The sequence below is a fragment of the Strix uralensis genome, chromosome 4 (genome assembly GCF_047716275.1).
Source record: "Strix uralensis isolate ZFMK-TIS-50842 chromosome 4, bStrUra1, whole genome shotgun sequence".
Classification (NCBI taxonomy): Eukaryota; Metazoa; Chordata; class Aves; order Strigiformes; family Strigidae; genus Strix; species Strix uralensis.
Window position 1 is genome coordinate 59,509,150 of NC_133975.1, and position 24,405 is coordinate 59,533,554.

General features: G+C 38.2%; 1 protein-coding gene across 1 annotated transcript in view; it reads left to right on the top strand.

The window, feature by feature from the left end:
* The first annotated feature begins 1,033 nt into the window (after positions 1–1,033).
* The window catches only part of EGF (epidermal growth factor), a 61,059-nt gene continuing 37,687 nt past the window's right edge, over positions 1,034–24,405 (top strand). Inside the window, exons 1-6 of the mRNA XM_074866919.1 lie at positions 1,034–1,659; positions 10,976–11,107; positions 15,438–15,637; positions 16,620–16,801; positions 19,862–20,092; positions 20,869–21,071. Coding sequence (XP_074723020.1) covers positions 1,533–1,659; positions 10,976–11,107; positions 15,438–15,637; positions 16,620–16,801; positions 19,862–20,092; positions 20,869–21,071 — 1,075 coding nt within the window. The 5' untranslated portion in view covers positions 1,034–1,532. The remainder of the gene's footprint in view (positions 1,660–10,975; positions 11,108–15,437; positions 15,638–16,619; positions 16,802–19,861; positions 20,093–20,868; positions 21,072–24,405) is intronic.

The window sequence follows — 24,405 nt, forward strand, 5'->3', positions numbered from 1 at the left end:
ATATGGGGGGGAAATTCCCAGAGACAGAGCTTGTACAGCTGTAGGTTACTGTCTGATGATGCTGCTGTATCCAGCTGTTGTATTACTCTTTATTCTAGCACAACACTGAAAAAATGGAAAAAAAAAAAAAGAAGGAAAGAAAAAAGATACAGAACCAGAATGCCTCACAGAAGTTAGCTCAACAAAGCCTGGCACGGTCAACCATTTGAACACCTGCTTAAATCTCAGCACATTCAAAACTCAGCAAATCAGTTATGCTTGTGCTCTAGAGCTTTCCTGGTCTGGGCCAAAGGACAGGGAAAAAAGAGATTTTTTTCAATACTGGAAGAATTATGAGCTTAATGCACTTAGAATTTCTCTAGTTTATATACCTCAGCAAAACAGGTATAAAAGAGCACTGCATCACAACAGTAGCCTCTTACAGCACTGATGTGTGCATATAAATGACTGCAACATGTGTGTGAGATGCAGACTCAGAACACGTTGCCTTGGTTTCTGACAGCAGGTATTTTCCTGGAAGTGCAGAAGGGCCAAATTCAGACCTGAGAGAGATGGTTGCAACTTTGAAATCAGAATTAGATACCCTAGATCTGAACTTTACCTTAAGCCAATTTGTATTTCCAGTTGAAATACATTGGAGAAGCCAGAGGGATTTTTTTCCCCCTTTTTGCACGAAATGTTTTGATGACAAAGTTTGTTTCAATATTAAATATTGAATATAAAATATTAAAATGAATGCCACTAATCATGATTGAACAAGCATGGTATAAACCTGCCTACAATCTCTGAGAAATAAAACTTAGCTGGCATGCCACAGGTACTTCTCAAGCAGGAGAGGCTGCTTTTCTAAATAGACTGTATTTATTATGGGTGGCTGGGTATCTACATTCTGGCTCAGTTCCCTGTAGTAAGGAACTGACCACATTACTATTTGCAAACACAGGGTTCACTCAAGTGGTACTAAAAAGAGAAGAGGTGGGGCAAGCAGAGCTTTAAAAAGAAAAGAGGAGTCCGTCCAAGTTTGTATGTAAAAAGCAACTGCGTTTTGGAGAAGGACGGTACCTGGAGATCTCGCTCCTTGTACTCCACTGACGGCTGTGGTGAACAGTTTTCCAAATTCGCTACTTTTAAGATTTAAACAGCAGCTTTGCTTGTTGTGAGGAAATTTGCAGTGATCCTTGCGAGCATTGCTTTTAAGCTGTGTTAAATTTGTGGCAAGAGTGTCAGGCATTTCATACTTGGCTTCCAAAAAAGAAAAAAAAAAAAAAAAGAAAGAAACGAAAGAGAGAAAAAACGACGTGTGTGGGGAAGAAATCTCCCAAGAATTTCTTCAAGGTTGTAGTTAGACACAGTAAGGGCTAAAGTGACAAGAAAAGCAAGGCAAAGATAAAACTTGGTATTGTGATAAGATGTCTGAGTGTAAAGTGGGAGATTGCAGAAACCTTTTGGGATTACACATGCTCATCTGTCCTGGATATGACTGAATACAAGCTAGTTTTTCTCTAGTGACAGTTCAAAAAACCCTCAAGATTATGTTTCTCTTCTTTGTTGCTTTTTCGACTGTGGTTTTTAAAAGTGGCTTTGTCAGCCTCTCAGCTCTGCAGCACTGGAACTGTCCTAATGGATACAGATTAAAGACTGAAAACTCTGCTTGTATAGGTAAGTTGCTGACCATTCACAGATTAAGAAAACTGCATTTTTATTCTCTTAATTGAGCTTTATGATTTTCAAAGAGGTTTTTTACATATTGCTTGTGTGTTGTACTACTAGAATTGATAAATCTGCTTCTCGATATCTTTTGCTTCTCATAATGAACAGAACTCATTTTATTTAGTCTGTTTTTCAGAAATCAGTCTCTTGTCTGTCAAATCAACAATTAGAAAGCAAGATAAACTTTTATATGATCATTAAGAGATCTGAATTGTTTCTTAGTTACCAAAATTCCTTGCCATAGCTTTAACATCTCTGTATTTTCAATACATGTGCATGCACATATTCATAGTTCTATATATGTAAAATTTGTATATAGGTGTATTTTTGTATTTCTATAACATCTAGAAAGAGTATTTTAATGATTATGTATTAGTATTATACTTAGATGTGGGCTAGATAACTTTAAAAACTACTCTTTCTATGTTTATTGGTGCATGTAGATATGCATGCTTATATTTCATAATACGTCTCATACAATACATGAATCGCAGGTGTGCTTGGTACTGTACTACTAAAGTCTGGGTGAAATGTATGACACTAATACTAGTATAATCACCTCCAGTGATTGGGGACATGTAAAATGCAGGTTCCTATTCTTTACAAAGTATAAGACAAAGAATGACAGAACCCTTCTCCCTACCCTGCTACCTTGAAGTCCTTCTTTTTTTTTTTTTAGGAAGCCAGAGCCAGTGAATTTGTGGTCTTTGCAGTAAGGAGATGAGGAAATACTCTGTAAGGATTCAAGCAAGCAGACCTAATACTTGGAATTAATGCTTTTGCCTTAGATTGCTTGTGCTTCAGAGGCTCTGACTCAGTTCTTGACATGATTCCAGTGATTTAATAGCAGGTGCCTCCTCTGTGCATTCTGCCAAGAAATACCATCTTGTAAGCAGAAAATAGAAGTATGCATGTTAAACGCTCTTGTATTGAGAGAGGAGGAGCTAGGCATTTTTTGTGTACAAATGATAAACCTGTCTGAAGGTTTATCTGAGAGCCAAACACACCTAGGGGGCTTCCACACTGATGCTTGAATTCAAATGAGAAGCATACTTCTGAAATGAATCTCCATACTTCACATTGCAGAGCACTCTCAAAGTGCACAAACTGGACTCCCTTTAGGCCAACCTAAACCAGAAGCTGTTCCCATAGGAAAGCATCTATCCTTTCCACTGTTGATGGCCATTCAGTCCATGGGACCAGACTAGACCTGGTTCTCTGTAACCTCAACCTGATGTATATGCAGTGTGTATGTCATATCCTCAGCAGTTATTGCACTTTACACAGCCTCTCCTATAGGTCTGTGCTATTTGCTAATATGTATGTCGCTTCCACAAGCTAATTAGGATGTACATGAGTTATGACTTCTGCATTACTGGGTTACCCAATTAAAAGCTCACATATGACAGGAGAATCCTACTGACATGAAAGGAATTGCTTGGCTATTGTTTAATGAGTCAAAAAGCTCTCTAAATATTGACATTCAAAAGGCTGCAAAGATATACTTTTTATTTCAGTTGATATATTTCAGATATTGATGTACATCTCTCTTCTACTAATGGAGATATAACCTGCCATGTGTTATGTCTTTTCTGTTGAAAAGTAGGTACATTCAGCTGCTCTATGAATGGAGGGGACTCTGAGTGAAGCACCAAAACAGAATAACCGGTGGCTCAGCAAACTCTGCAAGAAATAGTAATAGAATAAGTCTTTTGTGTAAGAGCTAATGTTACTATGACATACTCTGAGCAATTCCATGTAACATAGAATAAATGAAAAATGAGATGTGCTAGGATATCTTTTTAATTAGAGACCACTGGATTACAGGGGACTAAGGAAAGGTGAAATTCTGACATGAAATGTAAGACTCAAGGATGCTTTAGTGGAACGAATTTCCTCTGTTCTTTCCTCTGTGCTGGATATACAAGTCATGTTCTGACCAGAAGACTGGATTTATGATATTCTAGTTCATTAATTATGCAAGATAGAGTGTGCAGTGGAAGCAAGTGGTAGGAAGCTGGAGGCAGGCTTTGAAGGTAATAGTGGGGATAAAAGTGGTGAGTGGGAGACATGACTCATACCACTGAACTGTGAACAATGACAGCAAACTGAACTGTGGCTTGGTGACCATTCTTGGTGAGCTGTAATAAATATACCAATTATAAAATGTTCTTTATCATCTGTGACTGTGGTGGCATCCTGCCAGCCATAAGGACTACCCTGAATTGAGAAGGTGTCTGCACTCTGTTAGGAGACTCTTAGAAGTGACACGTACTGGAAAGTGTGTAGGCTTTTCTTACTTCCACTACAGATGAAGGTCTAGGTCGTGCTCTTCTTACATTGCTAAATAGCTCACTTCTTAATTAGTTCCTTTTATTTCTGGGGATATTCAAAGATCAAAGACCTTCTCATCCTGTGGAAGGTTAATGAAATCTAACCCTAAATGTCTCACATAATTTTATATAGTTATTTTAAGAGAGATTATTTGAATCCTGACTTGGTATGCCAAGAGAGGAGAGGCCTTTCAGAGGGGCTGTATGTCCCACAACAGCAAGGTTTATAAGACAGAAAGTACGGGAGAACAGATCATGAGGTTAGAACAAGACTAGTCTGGTGAAGGAACATACCAATTTATGGCAAGTTATGGTAGAATTGCAAGCATTTCTGCAATTTTTGACATTACAATCTAGATTTAATAATTTATTTTAAGCTGATGTCAAGACTGGGGACCCAGTTACCTTTAAATAACTCATCTTTCTTAGATTCCAGTGAAAACATAGAACCTTCTACCTCTAAAGCAAAATGGTCTGGGCTACACAGGAGTTATTATTCCTACAAGGTAGGAACATGTGCATAGTTTGTCCTGAGAGAGCTTTAATTTCTAACATATTTGACCATGTAAGCATACATGGTACACCAGGGGATGGACCTTATGCTTGTTGAAATCAGTTGTCTGTGCCCTCCTGAAGTACCGCTTTAACCATGCTATTTTTTATTCTCTTGTAGTGTATAGATGCTTTCCCCACTTGAGACCAAAAAGTTTCTCACATAACACTGTTTCTCTGAACAAGCCTCTAGAGCAGCCCCTTGCATTATCAATTTTAGACTAGATACTAGTGCCTGATAGTCTTGGGCTGCCTTAGGTAAATATATTATGTTCTGAATTCTGCAAGACTGGAGGTGTACTTTGGCTTCAGGGCTGACTTTTAATACTTACTTTGTAAGTTTGAAAAGTGAAGGAAGATAGTTATTTTAAAAAACCTGAACTATTGTAGAAAGGTTTTTGAAGAAGGCAAAACACAACCCGTATTATTGAAGTTTTACTTAATCGTAGGTTCTTAAATTCTGCACATCTCTACTAACTTTTGACATTTACTGATCAGACCTTGTCACTTCTTCAGGGCTAGCATGCTGCACATTCCTACAGAGCTACAGCCTGCAATTGAAGGTGACAACTGTGGCTATCTAGGTCAGCTCTTTTAGTCAGATGCTTCTTCCTGTATCTCAAGCTTTTCTCCTTTCTTTCTTACTGTTCACCACTCTCCTGCCATGCAGCACTGCTGATGCAGAATTTTAAGTTATTCCTCTTTGTACTACATCTTTAAATTCACCTTAATTAGCTAAATCCTGGCTTCACTTCGCTCCATGCAGCCTTCTGAAGACACACTGTTAATACTTCTTATGTTTTATTCTGAGAAATAGAAAATGTCTAAACCTTGCTAATTCACAGCTATCCTTTCTTTGCAAGCATCACATATGGAGCAGTAAGAGCCAATGAAATGGGGAACTGTGTTGTCTACCTGTGTCATGACATAGGGATAAACCTGTTGAGACCCCGCTGTATCCATCTGTATTTCAGAAGAGCTGCAGTTGAGACATGTTTGTTTCCTTGTTTTCAGTAGCTGTCTTCCAGCTAGCTCCCTTTATATTATACTTCCTTGGGGAAAGATACTTGAAAATATTGTTGCCAAATAGTAGTCAGGAATTCTTAAACATGGATCTGAATCCACAGACCAATTTATGAGGATTGCCGTTGAGTTCTCTGGAAATTGGATCCAGCTGAATGTGGACAAATACTATCTTTAGCTGTAAAAACTTACATCAAAATAGGAAGGAGGCGAATATGTCGCAAGAAATGACAGAAATGTCGTCACATATCACATGAAGCTTAATCCTGAAGAGGGCTAAGGGGCAGATTCCAGGACCAATGACTAATACAGCAAGACTCATAATTGTTTTGCTCAGTGGAAAATAGCAGATATTAATTTCGTGTTCTGTTTTTAACAAAACTGACTACTTTCTAGCATCTAATTTGAAACTTGATTTTAAAGGGAGCTGGATGATGGTATTTGTTGATGCCTTTCAAAGAGGGCCAGATGATAGCCTCATGAACTTCACCTTTGAAAGGCAAGCCAATAACAGTGTGTTGAAAGTTGCATGATCCGGGAAGTAGAGATCCATTTTGTAGTTACTAATTTACACATGGAATTTATTTCAAAGACAAAACCATTTTTTCCATTCTAGTGCCCAAATCCTTGAGACCTGAGTCCAGAAAGGTAGAAAATTAAAAATATTGTAGTCCTTTGAGATCTTTTTTGCCATTTCTCTTCAAGAAGTCTACAAGTGTTTCCTGAATTTTATTTCAATTTTAAATTTGTTTCTACTTTATACTTGATTAAATCATATGATTGCTCTTGCTGTCATATCTGTGGCTCTGGACTGGAAGAGTCCAGGAGTTGATAATCACCTTATTGTATTCACATTGTATTTCTTACAATAGTATTTGAGCACTTCACAGCCTCTATCCTCTCAAAAATTGTGAGTGATCAGGTTGTACTTTAAACCTCATGTAAAATTAGAGAGAGAACATACTGAGCTATGCCTCATCTATTTTATTATGACCTACTGATAGATGGAGCATCTTTTTCCATTTCTGGCTATCTTCTGTTCTTTTAGCTGTATGCTTTTAACAAAATAGATAAAAGGGATGGGCATCTTTCTTTGTAACCCAGATGAAATTTTATGTTCAACCTTGTTGAAAAGATTTTTTTCAACAAGGTGGTGGCTAGATATAGCGGATTGAATTAATCCCCAGTCCAGCTCCACAGGAAACAAATTTGAGTGAGGTTATTTGAGTGTGTGTATCTATCTGCACATGTATATTTTATGTGTATAATGTATGTATTTGGGGCCATAATGAGACACAAGTTCTGGCTCACTGTAGTTTCTCTGTATCCCTGCCAGGCATACTAATGCTTCACCTTCTGCAGTCAGAGCACTTCTCAAGACTCTCAATAAAGTAGCATATTTGTATGCAAAGTCATTGAGAGCTGCCAACATCATGATGACATGATTCATCGTTTTTGCTGATTCTCAAAGCATTTTTTGCATAAAGAAGCCTTTGAGAACTGAGCAGAACCTCATTCTTCCTTTCAGGGCTGGCTGTCAGGGCACTGCAGACAGCTTTTGTGTTCACTAAGCTGATTTCTTTCACAGGGTAAAGTTCCCACTGGGGGATGTGGTTGCCAGGACACGTAAAACAGCTACACCAGGATGCAAATCCGTGCTTTGCTTTAGCACTAAGAGTGCAGGTGAAGGCACTGCAAGTTACACCTGATGGATGGCTTTATGATCGAGTTCTCCTAAACCTTAAGAAACAGCCTTTGTTTTGTACTTTGAGCAAAGAAGAGAGCATGTTAAGCGTAGGACCCTATTCCATTGTTAGCGCTGTAAAAGCTGAATGTTCACAGCGCTGCGGCGTTTTACAATAGCGCTGTGTCTGTTGGCGCTTCCTGTTTACTGCTGGAAGGGGCATTCTCTGGTGGCTGAGACGTCTGCATCGCTGTGCCCTTCGTCTTTTATTGGGCAGTTTTTCTTCCACTGTAGCCTTTCTTCAGCTAGGGCCATTGCTCGCTTTTCAGTATGTGTGGGATTTGCTTTATCATGTGAACTTTGATGGTGATGCAAATGGGCAGATTGATAACCCTGAAATCCTCTCTTCAAGTGCAATTACTGGGGAGGCAGTGTAAATTCTTGTAGCCTGATCAATCAGTGTGCTCTTTCTTACAGAGTCAGTTTTGTACACTCATATAAAGCTGGAAAATCCATCCTGTAAATAACAGGTCATTGTCCAGTTACCTTGGTACATAGCTCAGTAAACTGTGCTTGGTTAAAGCATGTCTTTCCAGTCTGATCTTGAATTGAGAATATCCACTGATGTTTTTTCACATCTTCACAGTTTTCTTGGTAGCTAGTTCCCTTAGAGAATCACACCTCCTCTTAAAATGTGAATTTAATATCTAAATTTGATTTCCCTGGCTTCAGTTCTCAGCCATCAGTCCTTGCCAAATCTTTCCTTTAAAAGATTATAGTGTCCTTTAGAAAATCTGGTACTTTTTCTTTGTGAAGATATTTATATACTGTGATCAATCCTCTCTCAAGCTTCTTTCTGATAATGTAAGGAGACTGAGCTCTTTAAGTGTCTCACAGAAAGGCACTTTTCTTTATCCTTAAATCAGGCTTTTATCCTTGTTATATACACTTTCTAATTTTTCAGAATCCTTTAACAACTTATATCTGAGAAATACAAGAAGCATGCTAATATAGTTTGACCACTGCCACATACAGAAATGAAATTATTTCTGCACTGTCATTCCTATGTGTTGTGATTTGAATTTTCTTGCCCTGTAACATGTTAAGAGGTCAACTTTCTGTCCAGTATGAACACAAATCCTTTTCAGAGTAAGCAGTCTTTCAGATACCATCTGTAGGTCAGGCCTATCTTTCATATTCTTATTTAATGTGCTCTTCATTGTGATTGAATAATAGTTCTTTTATCAGTGTATCACATTGCTTAGTCAAACGACCTCTGTCTTTAGCAATCTTACAACTACACAGTTGCCTTTATTACATACTTGTGATTTCCTCAGTGAAATAACATCTTGTTTATTTAACAAACCACTATTGTCATAAAAGTGTATCTACTAATATCAACTACACTATAACCTTTATCAACAGTCTTGCATCTGCTTTTGTACTGGTGACTAGATCAGATTAACTGTCCAGTTTAGTCAGACAGTTACTTCATTTGAAAACCAGTGCATCAAGGAGAGATACAGTGTTCATGCCTGCAGACTCATTGATGTCTCTGCTAGCACTGACAGCTGCTGTGGCAATGAGCTGAGGTCACCAAAGCCCTCCTGAATGGGATATCAAAGATCCCTTTAGTTTTAATGACATCCAGGCAACAGTAGCCAGGAGTAGCTAGTTTTAAATTGCAACCTGGAGCTCATGGTTTCTGTAGCCCATTAAACTTCTAAGCCAGTCAAACCTTTCTAGAGGGGATTTGGAGGAGTTACTCCTTTAATGCTGTGGAGAATGGCATGTACATCCCTAGTATGTGTGGGAAAATATGCTCCTGAAAGCTGATTGTTTGAAGAAGATTGTGGGTTAGAATTAGAGTGCTTTATGGAATTATGTTACTGAAAATGCTTCTGCTTTACTTTAATAATCTGTTCAACAGAATTCAGTTGCATGTGCTTTGATTACATTTCATACATTGTCAAATTCATCTTTTATTGGACAGTTTTTCTTCCACTGTAGCCTTTCTTCAGCTAGGGCCATTGCTCGCTTTTCAGTATGTGTGGGATTTGCTTTATCATGTGAACTTTGATGGTGATGCAAATGGGCAGATTGATAACCCTGAACAATATGGAAACATTCCCTAATCTGTACAGACATGCTAGGTAACTGTAAAGCATTGACATTCTTTTTGAACAACTTTGATACTTGATGCAGAACCCCTAAACACTTCCAGTGCAGGTATTTTTTTAAAGCAGTTAAAGGATACAGGTTCCCAGGCCCATGGATTGGATTGCTTAGCTCTCCCTGGGTTACTGAGAGAGAAAGTTTCTTTCAAAGTCCTGGTGTGAGTTGGTTGAATTGCAGTTTCTTGTAGTTATCATGAGGTGTTATTTCTGACCTTCTTTGAACTAGGGGAATCCTCACCAACAGTCACAGACCGCCTGAAGCACTGTGGTAATTTGCACTTGTTTCAAACGATCCTCTAAGATAAGTTATCCAAGGAGAGGGTCTTCTTCTGTTGCCCTAAATTCTTGAACAGGAATACAGAAGAAAAAAAAAAAATTGTGAGCTATCTTTGGAATAACTCAATACATATATGTAGTTTTGGTTATGAATCAATGTTCTTTAGTGACCTAATAAAATGTGTCTCTTTAAAATAATTTGTGTTGATTTCCTTTTTCCTGCATGTGTAAAGTCAGACAATAAAGCCCAGAACAAAAGCCACTGACAGAAAATAGATCATGGGCAGGCAAAAAGCCTTAGACCTACTCTCACAGTGGTTATGGAAGAAATATACCCGGATATGGTACTGCCAGATGTCAAGCACCTCGAGAAGTTACTATCAGATGCATTTGTTTTCAGTAGGAACTGAAGTTTATCTAAGTTTTCTGGGACAATTGTCCATGGTACTGCCAAAGGGGTTAATTTCTTTCTCCTTTAGTGTAAAATATGCTCCTTAGTGGTGACCTTTTTTTTGAAAAATAAAGTCCTTAATTTAGGACTTAATTAATAGTTACTGCCTCAAGCCCTGATAAAACACCATAAATACATTAAATATCTTTTAATTCCTAAACACTCTAGCCTAATCTACCAGTTAAAAGCCCAGTTTCTAATTAGTTTTCTTGTTGCCTTGGCTTGAGCTTGTTGCTGTCAGAATATAGTGGAGTTTTTAGTGTTTTGTATGTGTTTTTGAGATTTGATTCAAACTAAAATGAGCTCAATGTGGAACTCAGTGCTGTGGCAGTCTGTTTGCTGTTTTGCAGAGTTTGTTAATTTGCTGGCAAAATTATTACTGTGGAAAGAGGGATGATGGTAGAAGGAAGCAGCTGCAGGCAACATTTGCATAACAAATGATAACGCAAATCACAGAAATGAAGTATGAGACAAGTCTGTTCCCTGTGTTTGGGCAGAGACCAGAGTGCCCAGACACTAGGGAGAATGATAATTTCTCTGGACAGTCTCCTAAAAAATTTTTTTAAATCACTGTGCATGTGACAACGGATGAAACAATAATTCTGAAACCAATGCATGAAGCAATACAGCCATCCTCCTCTCCTTTTTTAATGATGGGATATTAAATTTTGTGACCAATTTCTTAGATAGCTATGTCAAAGGTATTCTTTTTGCTCTTTGCTGCTTTTGCAAGCTGAATTTTCCTGACCCATTCAAAAACATGTTTCAGATATCGATGAATGCCTTGAAGGCGGCTTGGGAACCTGTGGCCAAACATGTATCAATGTTCCAGGGTCCTACATCTGCTCCTGTTTGCCTGGCTACACTTTGGATATTGACAGACGGTCTTGCTATGTGAACGGTAAGGTCATTTTCTGTTTTGATGACTAAAAAAGAGCTTTAGAGATTTAGTTAACACTATTTTTCAAAGTGAACCATGTCTGGCTGGTCCCTACTGAACAGGTGCTCTGGTTCGCTGATGGAAAAACTGCCTCTTCTACTGTGTGGGTAAGTGGCAAGGCCAAGAGTGGGTGCCACAGAAGAGTGATGGTGAAGAATGGAAAGTATGGTGGTGGTAAGATGAATGAACATATGAAAACAAACAAAACTAACCAATGACTTCCTGTTTAGTAGATGTATTCTCTCTGTGTGCTCAGAACTGTAAACTCTCTTATCCCATCCTTACTACTTCCAAGAAAACACAGTGGTACACAAGATTTTGCTACCTTTGCCTCTTTCAGTCAGTTGGCGTTGATGTCTTCACAGTGTGTTTAGGTTCTAGGGACAGTGCTGTGACATCATAAGCAGGAAGCCCTTAGTTTTGGTTTGGTCCATTGACAGTTTCTTAATAAACATGAGTGTTACTGTGAGTTCTTCCTCTCCCTTGCTCTGCCCTGAATGTATAAATTGACTTTTTAATGTGTAAGATGCATTTAAATTTTAAAAGTTTTTAGCCCTTCCAAGGGGAAAATATCCACAGTTGTGGCCTTTGAATAACCTTCATTTTGTCCTCAAATGATGTTACCTAGGGAGAAAAAAATATTTTTCTTTTATTGATTGGTTTAACCCTGTATTGTATCTAGAGTATGAGGTGGGAGTGCTCTGAAGTTCACCTCTCCCCTCTCATCTCTCCACTTTGGTTTCCTGGTTTTGGTTCCTGTCTGGGATATGCTACAGCTTCCTTCTGATCCAGGATCTCAGGTTTTCTTTTTCTGACTAATGTTTACCTGGGACTCTCGCTAATGCAGAGAAGGGATGTGACAGGGCATGTTTCTGACCCAAGAAGTAGGAGATGTACTTGAGTCCCTGTGCATGTAGCCTTTGGGACCATGAACATAACCAAAAGTATTCTGTGTAGCTCCCAATTTGACACCAGCACAATTACTTCAGTCATCTCCTAGAATCATTGTTATTGACTGCCACACATGACTCACAAAAACCCAAGCTGGAATTTTTGTAGTCCTGCCTAAATATTTCTAGCCCCTTAAATACAATTTTTAAGTTCTTTTAATCAAATGTTTTGTAAACTCTTCACTTCTGAACCGAAGAGAAGTGAAGATAAACCTGTTACCTCACAGTGATATTTGTGCACAGGTACATCTCAAAGAACAATCCTACCTTGATATTTACAGAATCACAGAATCACAGAATCGTCTAGGTTGGAAAAGACCTTGAAGATCATCCAGTCCAACCATTAACCTAACAATGACAGTTCTCAACTATACCATATCCCTAAGCGCTATGTCAACCCGACTCTTAAATACCTCCAGGGATGGGGACTCCACCACCTCCCTGGGCAGCCCATTCCAATGCCTAACAACCCGTTCTGTAAAGAAATGCCTCCTAATATCCAGTCTAAACCTTCCCTGGCACAACTTGAGGCCATTCCCTCTTGTCTTATCACTTACTACTTGGTTGAAGAGACTCATCCCCAGCTCTCTGCAACCTCCTTTCAGGTAGTTGTAGAGGGCGATGAGGTCTCCCCTCAGCCTCCTCTTCTCCAGACTAAACAACCCCAGTTCCCTCAGCCGCTCCTTGTACAACATGAGCTCCAGACCCTTCACCAGCTTCGTTGCCCTTCTCTGGACACGCTCGAGTAATTCAATGTCCTTTTTGTAGTGAGGGACCCAAAACTGAACACAGGAATCGAGGTGCGGCCTCACCAGTGCCGAGTACAGGGGTAAGATCACTTCCCTGTCCCTGCTGGCCACGCTATTTCTGATACAAACCAGGATACCATTGGCCTTCTTGGCCACCTGGGCACAGTGCTGGCTCATGTTCAGCCGGCTGTCAATCAACACCCCCAGGTCCCTCTCTGACTGGCAGCTCTCCAGCCACTCCTCCCCAAGCCTGTAACGCTGCTGGGGGTTGTTGTGGCTGAAGTGCAGCACCTGGCATTTGGCCTTATTGAAGCTCATACAGTTGGCCAAAGGAGGACTTCAACTTTTTTTAATGTTATCACTAGCATTTATAGCACCAGTAGAAAGTGACTGATGGTTCAAGAGCTACTGTGATGGATAAGGAACCCATATGTTAGGTATAAACCCTCCTGTAGAGGGTACACCAAGTGAAATACCCTCATGTTTTAAAGACAGAAAGCTCTTCGATGCAGGTGTTGTTTACCTGTTCATTAAACCCCTGATAAAATTAAGTCCCAAATCTGACTAGTGCCTCTGCTATCAAAGTTAGATTTGTTCGGTCCCTGTTTCATTTACAGCCCTCATTCATGAGTGCCTGGTAGGAAATCCATAGAGGGGAAAGGACAAAAACCAAAGTATATAAATGCTCTTGGTCAACTAATTGGCAAAAATGCAGGCAGTACAGCTGTTAAATTCCTGAGATAATTTTTTCTACACCTTGCTACACTTCACCATTCATTTAACATTTACATAAAATAAGTCTTCATCATTTAAATATTCTCACATGGGGTTGCTCAGTGCAAATAGCAGCAGAAAAAGGGAGTCACTAAAATCCTAGAAGCAGCTGTTATAACTCGATGATAGCTTGAAAACTTGAGATACAAACCAGTCTGTCAGTATAGAAACAGAGTTGATCATCTTCCTTGTGAACAGAAGAAAATAACATCTTGGCTGGGGTCTTGTCAGAACTTTCTTCACTTGGAGAACTCAAAATTGGTCTCATTCGTCTGCTGTGAAAGGAGTTGAATCAACTAACCTTGAAACCATGATGAAGGTGGAACATCTGGTTAAAATTTGTAGAATTGATGTCTGTTGAGTTTAAAGCCTCAGGTTTCATGCTAATAATAAAGATATTTTTTTAAAAGGTTGCAAAACTGGTCAATAACACCAGTTTAATTTTCAAAAGTATATGTACAAGAAAACTGATGATAGTGTGTCTTTGATGACATCCATCCCTGATAAATGGAGAGTTGCTTCTGCATTGCAGGAAGATCAATTCAACAAGTGATTGGACAGTCTTGAAAGCTGTCATTCTGTTGGATCTATATCAATAATTACATTTCAAAGTCACTTAGTTAGAGCATTATTTGTATGCCATGATCTGTTGTTTCAGGCAATAATGTTATAAATCCCCATCATTACCATCACAATGGGCTTTATTCTTTGAATGTTGTTTTAGTGGTAAATTAAAGACTAGGCTGTATATCTCCCATTTTTATTTTTTTAAATTAAAAAAAAAAAAACAAACTACATTTCTTTTTAAAATGAAGGCATGACTGGTTACATAAAAACTCCTTTCCTCTGCTACACACTTGATAGACATCCATAATATTCAGATTACTTAGATGAAAATCATCATAGTTTGCAAACGCAGTTAAGGTTTCTTGGGCAATCTTAACCCTGCCCTGTGGTGATACCATAAAAATAACAATAAAATAAAAAAAATAAAAATAACTTGATAAAAACAGGGTAGTGTAATCTGCTGCCCCAACCGATATGTCCTACTAATTGTATTTCCGTACTTATCACCTGGTTTTGAGGCTGAATTAAGGCTATTTGGACCATCCTAGTTGCTCATCATTTTCAACCTTAATTTGATTTCTGGATTTTGGGGCATAACTGGAACATGTTTAATTTTAATATATTTTATGTTAAGTTGCTGATATGCTCTTACCCTTCACTCGGTATGAATGCAGTTTTTGTCTGGAAGGAGTTGTTGCTGTTGAGCTATAGGAGTTTTAAGTACAGGTCTTTTGGTTCCCTTCACCCCTGCATTGCAATGAACATCCACAGTCTCTAGCTTCTTCCTTTGCCCTGTCTGGGGATCTTCAATGTCCCTGTTTGGGTAGTTAAAGTGACAGTCCAGACCACCTCTCTGTGATAAATTTTTGCTATAGCACAATCGTTGGAAGAGGTTTTCAACTTGGAGACGAGTCCATAGCATAATTCTTCCAACCTCTGTTGGGATGCATGTAACGGTTCTTCTGACCTCCAACTAGGCTGTAGGATTTGGGATTACTGGTAACAACCACTGCAATCTCAGTTTCATGACTCAGATTTTTGACCTTACTTCCAGCATTAAATGTGAAAGGACCATTGCATTTATATCTTATTGGTTCTCTATGATATGCCTAGAAAGTTATCATTGAAGTATGAGAGAGATGGTTAGATCCTGAACTTCCTCTTTGGCTAGTATAATACTGATGAGAACTTAATGTAGCAAAAATGCAAGGCTTATCTATTAATAGTTTCTTTTTGTTTTCTCCACACCAGACCCTGCACCATTCCTACTTTTTAGCCATGGAAATGCCATCTTTAGAATTGACACTGAAGGGACCAATCATGAAAGATTGGTGGCTGATACTGGTCAGTCAACACTTACGGATTTTCATTATACAGAAGAGAAATTGTATTGGGTAGACTCTGAAAGGCGACTACTTCAAAGAATTCACCTGAATGGCACAAAACGAGAGGTAAAGTAATCAGTTCTCCTCTGCAGTTCTCTGAGTTAATAGGCATAAAACCTTCTATGGAAACCACCTGTTCTTTAGGTATGATTCTGCCATCCCTGTTCACTGATTAGGACTTCAGACTTATTTAATAGTTTTTGCTGTCATAATAGTTATGGTCCTGAGTCTAGGCTGTTTACTGGCATTCACAGTTCATTTAGAGTTTTCTGTGGATCAAGTGAAAGGGAGTTAAAAGTGAAGGAGAGGAAATACAGACAAACTAAAGCTTTGAAGACAATAACGTTTCTATCAGTTTTAAATTAATCCCTGGCATTATGGAAGTTTGACTTCCAAATTACTGAAATTCAGACTGGCACAAATGGTATGAGAAGAATGTACTTGAATTCCTACTCATTTTTTCTCAAACCTTTTATTGGTTTCTATGGTTGCTTCTTTTAGCACTTCATCCTTTGTTCAGAAAAAGCTGTGCAGTTCATTGCATCTGGCTGATTAGGAAGGACAGACAGGCTCTTGTGGCTGAACTGTGATGCTGTGAGAGCCTTCTTTTGTTTGAGAGAGATGCCAGTGTTCATGTACCCATGTGGAGTCTTCACTGATGTATTTTACCCTGATGTATTTTAAGGATCAGAGTCCATAAACAGTGTGTTAGGAAGTCTTCCATCTGTAACAGTACAGGTCTAGGTGCTTCTCAGTGAGCTAAATGCAAGAAGCTGTAGCTAAAAGATTAGTCCAGTGTATTTCTCATGGAGAACAGTTTCACGTTTCACAGGGGGTCACTCAGTTCAGAAGGGGTATGTGTAAGTATGGAGACCAAATGAATGTCATTAAAGAATGAGAAATATCTACAGGTCTGAGAGAAAATGAAGCAGGTGAAGAAATGAAATGAGAAGCTTCAGTCTGGCACTTTATTCCCTATATTGAAAGTCAAGTTTAGGGTAATCATTAGGATGCTTCTTGTCAACTTTTATTTTTTTTCTGTTTACAGAGACTGTGTTACATAGACAAAGGTATTTCAGGATTTGCTGTTGACTGGATAAATCAAGACATTCTCTGGGCCAATAGACAGAAATCAACCATAGAAGCGACAGACATGAATGGGAAGAAACGTCGAGTTCTTCTAAGAGATGTTGGTCGTCCCACAAAGATTATCATTGATGCTGAGCAAAGGTAATTTTAACTAGGTTAGTAATTTCATTGAAATGAACTCAAAATATGCAAAGTACTTGCAGTTTATGCAATGATTGTGGTTTATAGACTGCTGGGCTAGTCTGTGCATAGTGTATTGTCTATAGTACAATACCTGCTTGAACTTTGACAAAAGAGGATAAAGGATTAATAAGCATGTAAGAGATAAATAGAGAAGTGCGTGAGAAAAACCCACTAAAGTCTAATGCAGAATCTATACCTCTTGGTCATCAGGGAAAATTTTGCTAGTGAGGAGAGCTGAGGAAAAAGAGGCATTGCTGGTCCTTTTTCAAAGACATCAAAGTTTCAGGGCAGCAGAAAGCAGGATTGAAGTAGGAAGGAGAATGATGCCTGCAAATGCTGGGTGCCCCTTGTGTGCCGGCACACTTGGAATATAAATTGATATGTTTTCTGAAAAAAAGTCCAATTAGTTTTGCTCCTGTTTCCCTTGTCTATCAGTTGCTTTGAATATTGGTTCTGAATCTACTGTTGTTGCTACTTTGTGTCACTAGTAATTTGATCTTCATAAAGATTCTTTCAGCTTCAAGCAATTTACACTGAGAACCATGCTCACATAAGAGATTTGGCCTCCTCAAGAGTTATCAATATGAATTGTCACAGTGCTAATTTCTCTTTACACATAAACCTCTTCCATTAAAGTTGCAAAAATAAAAGCTTGAGGAGAGTTTGAGATGCTTTTGTTTTGTACAGCAAAAGTGTGTTTTTGTTGCCACTTTTGAATTTCAGTAAAGTTGCTCAGCAGTCTATGAAACTATTTCAATATTAAGGCCTGTGTGTCCTTTCCTAGTACATTTATACATAAACCAGTCTTCTGATGCTAGTAGCATTACTAGTATTCTTTGGAATCTTGTCATTTGAGTAGGATTTAAAGGCCTGAACATCAGCCCATATAATTTTTTTTTTATTTGCTTTTGAATGTAGTATTTACCAGTCTTGGAAATATTCACAAGTCCTCAAACCCACTGTCAAAAGCCATCAAAATGCATGTTGCAGATGGCATTATAGGGATATATTTGTTGAACTTATGTGAAAGTCTGGGGAGACTCAAGTGCGTATATTCACCTAGGTGTGATTCACCATGCATAAAAGCTGTACTCATGTGCTTACAGGGAGGCCGGTGAGTCAGTAATAAACTGTAAAGAAAGTAGACTCCGAGAAGTCTAACATCATTTTTATGCTCTATGGCAATTTGTTTGCAGGAAAACTCTGAGGGCTCTCTTTTTAGTGAGAAGTGAATTAAACCTCCAGTATGTTTATGTGCGCAGGCATAAACATGAACTAAATCTGGTATTAACAATATCTTCCTTCAAACGTGTGCAACTCTTAAGTAATGAATGTCAATGAGATACCCTAATAACAGTTTTTCTCAAAAGATATGTCTGGATATTGGCAGTGATAGGATTATTTAAGTAGCAATAATATAACTATTGCTGTAAGATTGATTTATTTTTTTAAATGGTGTTTAGAAATGCTGAAAAATAAGGATTAAGACTAAAGAAAAATAGAGGGCAAATACAGTAAAGGCTAGGAATTACTCAAGCCAGTTTCTAATCTTCATTCTTCTTCTGTCTTCCTGTTTGTTCATATCATATCCTGTCCCTACATCAATTTGCAAAAGTTGTGCATAGAGACTATAACCACCTTTGTTTCTTAGTTTCCTTGTCTGTAAAAAGTGACTCCTACCATTTGCCCAAACTTACAGAGTAGTGATGTTTCTTAAATAACAGGTGCTATAGAAATGCAAGCAGGTATTAATAAAGTATTTAAAAATGACAGTATAAAATCGGGCTGTCCTGGAAACATGTTTTCACCTATACATTAATAACCTATGATAACTGTAGACTACGTAACAGAGAGGAAAAGCTGTGAGGCAGGGGCTGATTATTCCTACTGATTTAGTGTAATATCTTGCCAGTGAGATCTAATCCATTTTGGGGCCTTTACCCAAATTATTAATTATTAATACAAAAATTATTAATATAAAATTATTAATATAAACATAGTAAGGTTGGCTTTATGCTACATTGTTTTGAACATATAAATTCTGCAGTTTTGTGAAGACAAGGCAAAATGATGATGCTTCTTGGAATTTTTGTGCATAAGAAACCCAAGCAAAGAACCTAAATCCAAACATTCAAAAATACATGAATGAGGGATAACTTGCTATTTTGGAAGAACTGTTGTTAACCTTAGTCACATTGGTAAATCTGGGTTCTGATCCATTAATAACTTGATATATAAGTAGCTTCAGTGCCATAACTGTTTTGAGTATTGGAGCTGTATTTCGACTGTGTCTTAATTTAATAACAGCATAGTCTGGCTGCTATAACCAGCAGGAAGGTAGAAAGAAATAAGAACAATAATAGAAGTAGTATTTTTAAGTTAAGCACTTGAATGATGTGTTCAGCTAGAGTTTCAGGAGATAGACTCCTCCCCAGAGGGAGAGGGAATGCAGATCTGCCTCAAAGACGTGCCTTTCCCCAAGTTTGCAGGAGTTCCCCGTAGATTTGAGAGGTTATTCCAGTTTCCTTCTCTGACTGCATGGCCAAACAAAGCAGAGAGACAGACAGTAGTGCTTTGCAGTTAAGCTGGGTTGATTCCTGCTTGACCTACATGAGAGAAATTTCTAGTATCTCATTGCTTCCTGAACAGAGTCATACAGTCTCTGATAGGAACATATTTATTAAAATAAGAAAACAACTGTAACAAAACATGTGGTAACATTGCTTCTCTTAAGCAGACAATGCTTTGTTGTCAAAAATTATTTCCATTCTTAATAGAGCTATGTTAAGGGAAGATGTATGTGGAACTTCTCTGAAATAGGTGAGGACATATTAAGGAAGTCCCTTGCTTTATTATTAGTTTTGGTTCTGAAAGCACTATGGTAAGACTGAGAAATTCTGTATACAGGAGCAACTAAACAAGGAGTGTGTAGCAGTGATGTGATCTTGCAAATTTTTTTGTTTGGTTGGTTTTTTTTGTTTGGTTGTTTTTTTCAAAACATGTCTCTCTTGCCTGCAGGCTATTATTTTGGTCTTCAGATGGTACAGTTTCCAGCATACACCGAGTGTCCCTCAGTGGAAGTGAAGTGAGAAATGTTTTAAGAACGACAGAAAGAATAAAGGCTATCTCACTAGATTTGGTTGACACAAGGCTCTACTGGATCCAACATGACCACAGGAAAGAGATTTCCCATATTGCATCATGCAACTATGATGGAGGAGCTGTTCGTTTGCTCAAAAACTCTGTCCGGTGAGTATTCCTGAGTTTGTCAGAAAAAACCCACTCATTTCCCGGGGATGCATTTAAGCTCTCTTCCTCATTCTCCCTTTTATTTTGTCAGTTCATAACCCAATAAGGAGTATAAAGTGTAGTTCAAGTGGCCTGTAACTGTAAATCTAAAACTACCGATAAGAAAATGGAAGTCACTGTTGTAAGGATAATAGTGCCACTCAGTACTCTCCATCTTCCAAGCTTTTAGCAAATGATAACTACTTAATTATTAACAGATGATAACTACCTTAGAAATCCTCTCTGAGTGTTTATTAGTGGACTTTTTCTGCAGATGAAGAATCCAAAAGCAGAGACTAAATGATTTGTCCAAGGTCACAGTGGGTGAGCTCAGGTGTCTGAGCTGTACTCAAGAGACTGAGCTAGATCAGGTGTTTCCTATCCTCCTCTAAGCCTGTTGTCCTCCTCAGCTGCCAGGCAGGGAGGCTCAAGCTTGTGCTCAGGCTCTCCAGCAAACATCATCAGATGTGGTGAAAACTGTCCTACCCAACAGGTGGTCCAGTTTGCATTTATTTCTTGAAAATCTGCAGGATTTTGGGTGCTGGATTATTTGGGAATGACTCTGGCACCTCATTGATTCTCATATATATAAAATAATGTAAGATATATATATATATAAGAATACAGAGAAAGGTTATTTACAGTGAACTTGACTGAACTAGGTGCTCAGAAAATGTGTAAGTAAATACATAGGGATCAGGTAATGTACCACTTTGTGTTATTTCCCTTTGTTGTAGACATCAATTACTTGGTATGTCTCTCTTTGCTGAGCATCTGTACTATTCAGAGTTGAAATCTGGTATGATATGGAGAGCCAACAAGTATACTGGAAAAGTTGTAGTCACAATTAGCCTGAAGCCATCATCTTTTCCACCAGTGGAGATAAAAGTGGTACATCCATTTAAACAGCCAGGTGCAAGAACAGATTCTCAGGATTTTGGTAAGTAAACTAATGATAGAGTTGTATGAGTGAGAATAATAATGTCATACACTCTGATTTTTCACAGTAACAGTTTTCTTCAGCAAAATTCCATGCCTTGGTGAAGTCAAGGAAAAAGTTTTCCTTTAACTTCAGTGGTCCACAATGCCACTTAGTGTTTGTAAGTCCAGCTGGAGTATCAGGCTGGAAGTGTGCTGAACATGAACCGCTCATTTCATTAAGCTGAATACACATGAAGATAAATGTGATTTTTCTCCTTCTCTTCCCTTTGTTTACTGAAGATGTTTTTATACTTTCCTGCTAAATGCGCAAAGCATACAGCTTTGTAATCTTCCATGGAGATTATCTCCATCAAATGTCTGCTCCTTTCTGGAAGTTTTATTCTAATGTGCATCTAAACACCTTCAATTATTATGGCACTGAAGGATCTCAAGTGCATAGTATGTCCTACAAGTAATACTGTAGATGTCTCAGTTTTGCTGTGAAATGGCTGGATTAAGAGTCAGCCTGTTTTAGACAGACTTGAAGTTGCCATAATAACTATGAAATAGGAGCCTTGGGTCTCTTTAATTGATATTAATTACAGCCTGCAGTATGAGGTGTTCATGTCGCTGCCTTTCACTGTGGATCAGAAAATGAAGGTAGATGAGTATGGATTGCTCACCCTCCTTGAGGATTCCTGCTGAGGCAGTAGGAAGTGAGGGTTGTCCAGGGGAAATAATGTCTTGTTCACTGATCTCTGGAAAGCAGACATAGGGTATTCTTGGTTTGAAGGAATAACTTTTGTCACCAGTTTTGCTTGGATACGAACAACTGAGCGAACAGCATGGAGGCATTCATGTGTTGAACAGTGGTTGCAGAACTCCCAAGGGAAAGATGGCCATGTGTTCCCAAAAGGTATAGGTGGTATAAAGACATTTGAAGAAAATAGTGGTGTTTTGTATGAGCAAAATGAAGCTGTAAATATCTCTCTTGAACCATTTCTAAATATCTACTATAAAATAAGCTTTGTCTTTCTTCATGCCTGCCAACACCTTTATAGGGTACCATACTGTCTCTCCTTCCTGAAGCCTGGTCTGAGTGGGAAAATCAAAATCTTCAAGGGAACTTCCCTTCAAATGCTTTGTTTGCAGTGCAAATAGCTGTTGAGATGCAGAAGAGAAATTGTTCCTGGAAATCGAGTTTATACTTGTAAACACAGGGAGCCTGCATTCAGAGACAATACCTGTTCTGTGTATCCCTCAAGGAAAACAGTCATCCTGGCAAATGGAAGCATTTTTTTCAGCTGATACCTTTGGTGCTCTCACACAGAATAACTAGGGAAGAATATGTCTGTGGAGCAGACAGTGGTATGTCCACACATCTCAGGGTTGTTACAATGACATTTGGAAAGTCTCATGAGGCCTCCTTGGCTGTCTGTCACCATGTCTGCATATGCATGAAGATGGAGAGGAAGAAACAATTACCAAGAAAAGTAGTTCATTATAGTGGTCTCTTGAACCTCAGAGGATATTGGTTTTGTTACTTATGTCCTCTCCATGAGAGTGTGTAGCATAATTTCATTGACTATGGGAACTTAGCTTTTATTCTTATCTCAGAAGATAAACTCCACTTCTTCCACCAGAATATGCTGCTTTCTGGTGTTTCTCTTTCCACTGGAAAAAGGATTTCCCCAACTTTATTAATAAATAAACTACCAGTGTTTTTAAAAGCTTTGCACTATATACTCGTATATTTCCAATGTATTTAGTGAATTTTTATATGACAGTGTTATCAGCAGTAGGCTTTTTTTTTTTTTTAATTCCAAATACCTTCTTGTAAAAACATCTGGGAAGTGATGGAGTAGAAATAAGCTTAATGGGCTGAATCCAGATGAACCTTTTGGACTTTGCATGTATGCTGCTTGACTTATCCAGTGCAAGAACTGGGATGAAAGGAGTACTAATGAGCCTGGAGTACAAATGAGATTTATAGCTGATCTTACAACAGAGAAACCTGGAGATAAAAGCATACCTAGACTAATTGGATGCTTTGTACAAGCTAAGAAAGTGTATGGTGCAATGTAGTGCCAGCTGTGAATTACCAGACCTTCTTTAAAGCAGATAGCAAGTGAGTTTCTTCAGATGAAAAGGGAACTGATGAGAAGTGCTCAACTGACATGATTTGATTTTTTACTGGAATTTGGATTATTTACTTTACTATTTCAATTTCTCATGTCCCCTCTTCCCTTTCTCTTTCAAAACACTTTCCTGGATTGGTCAGGGCCAATAAGTACAGAGAAGAGCATTAATTCAGCTATGGATTTGCTATAATGCCACACAACAACTTTAGTACAGCAGTATCTGGAAGATGACCTCTAATTTACTTCAACTCTCTTTAACAGCTAACCCTAGATTTGGTGACAGTATGTGTATTCATAAATGCCTGATGGAATGTTCTTCACACTTATTTACCTTAAAATCTCAAAGACTGCTTCTGGAACTTTTTTAAGTATCTTATCTGACAGATTAATGATATCCAGTACACTTAGGTTAATTTTTTAGAGGAATTTTGTTGTGTTTCTTTCCAGTGTAAGATACGAGCATCAGGCTATTTTCTGAGAACACCCATTTCCATAGAAAAGAAGTGATGGGAGGGAAAAAACCCCGCAAAACCCAAACCAACTAGAAAGTTTGTTTCGTAATGGTTGTTCTTCCAGAACAGATTACCTTAAAAACTTTGTGATTCATAATTTAACCACCATTCACTTTAAGTTTTGAAATGTGATTTTTTTTTTTTACATATTGATTTGACAATATCAAGTTCTAATAATTATTCACTTAAAAAAGAATTTCTTCTTGAGATTGCCCAAATGGCAAAATTATTGTTTCTGTTATTTCTCCTGTAACTCCTAAGTGTCTTAGATCTCATTAGACCAATAATGATACAAGAAAGGGACAAACAACCAGCAACAGTGATAAGCATAAGATGCAGCCTTGAATGTGGTCTTGTTTCTGTTTTGTATTGTTTTGTGATTGCATGTACTTGCACTTTTGTCATTCTAGTGAGTTCTGTATTTGAAGATTAGACACCCCACTACTGTATGTCCTGATTCAGTTGCAGCAGGGACAAAGATTAAGGGTCCAATTCAAAACTATTTCTACAAAAAGAGAGGCTCAGCCAAAACTGTCAAATTCAAATCTCTCAAAAGCTAACATGCTTAATAACACAAATAATATCCGTCTAGTCATCCATTCATAACTTTTCATTTAGTGATACAAATTCTGTTAGAAAAGAATTAATCAGTTTGATACAAGTAAGTGCAGTGTTGATCTCAGCCAAGCTGAAGTGTCTG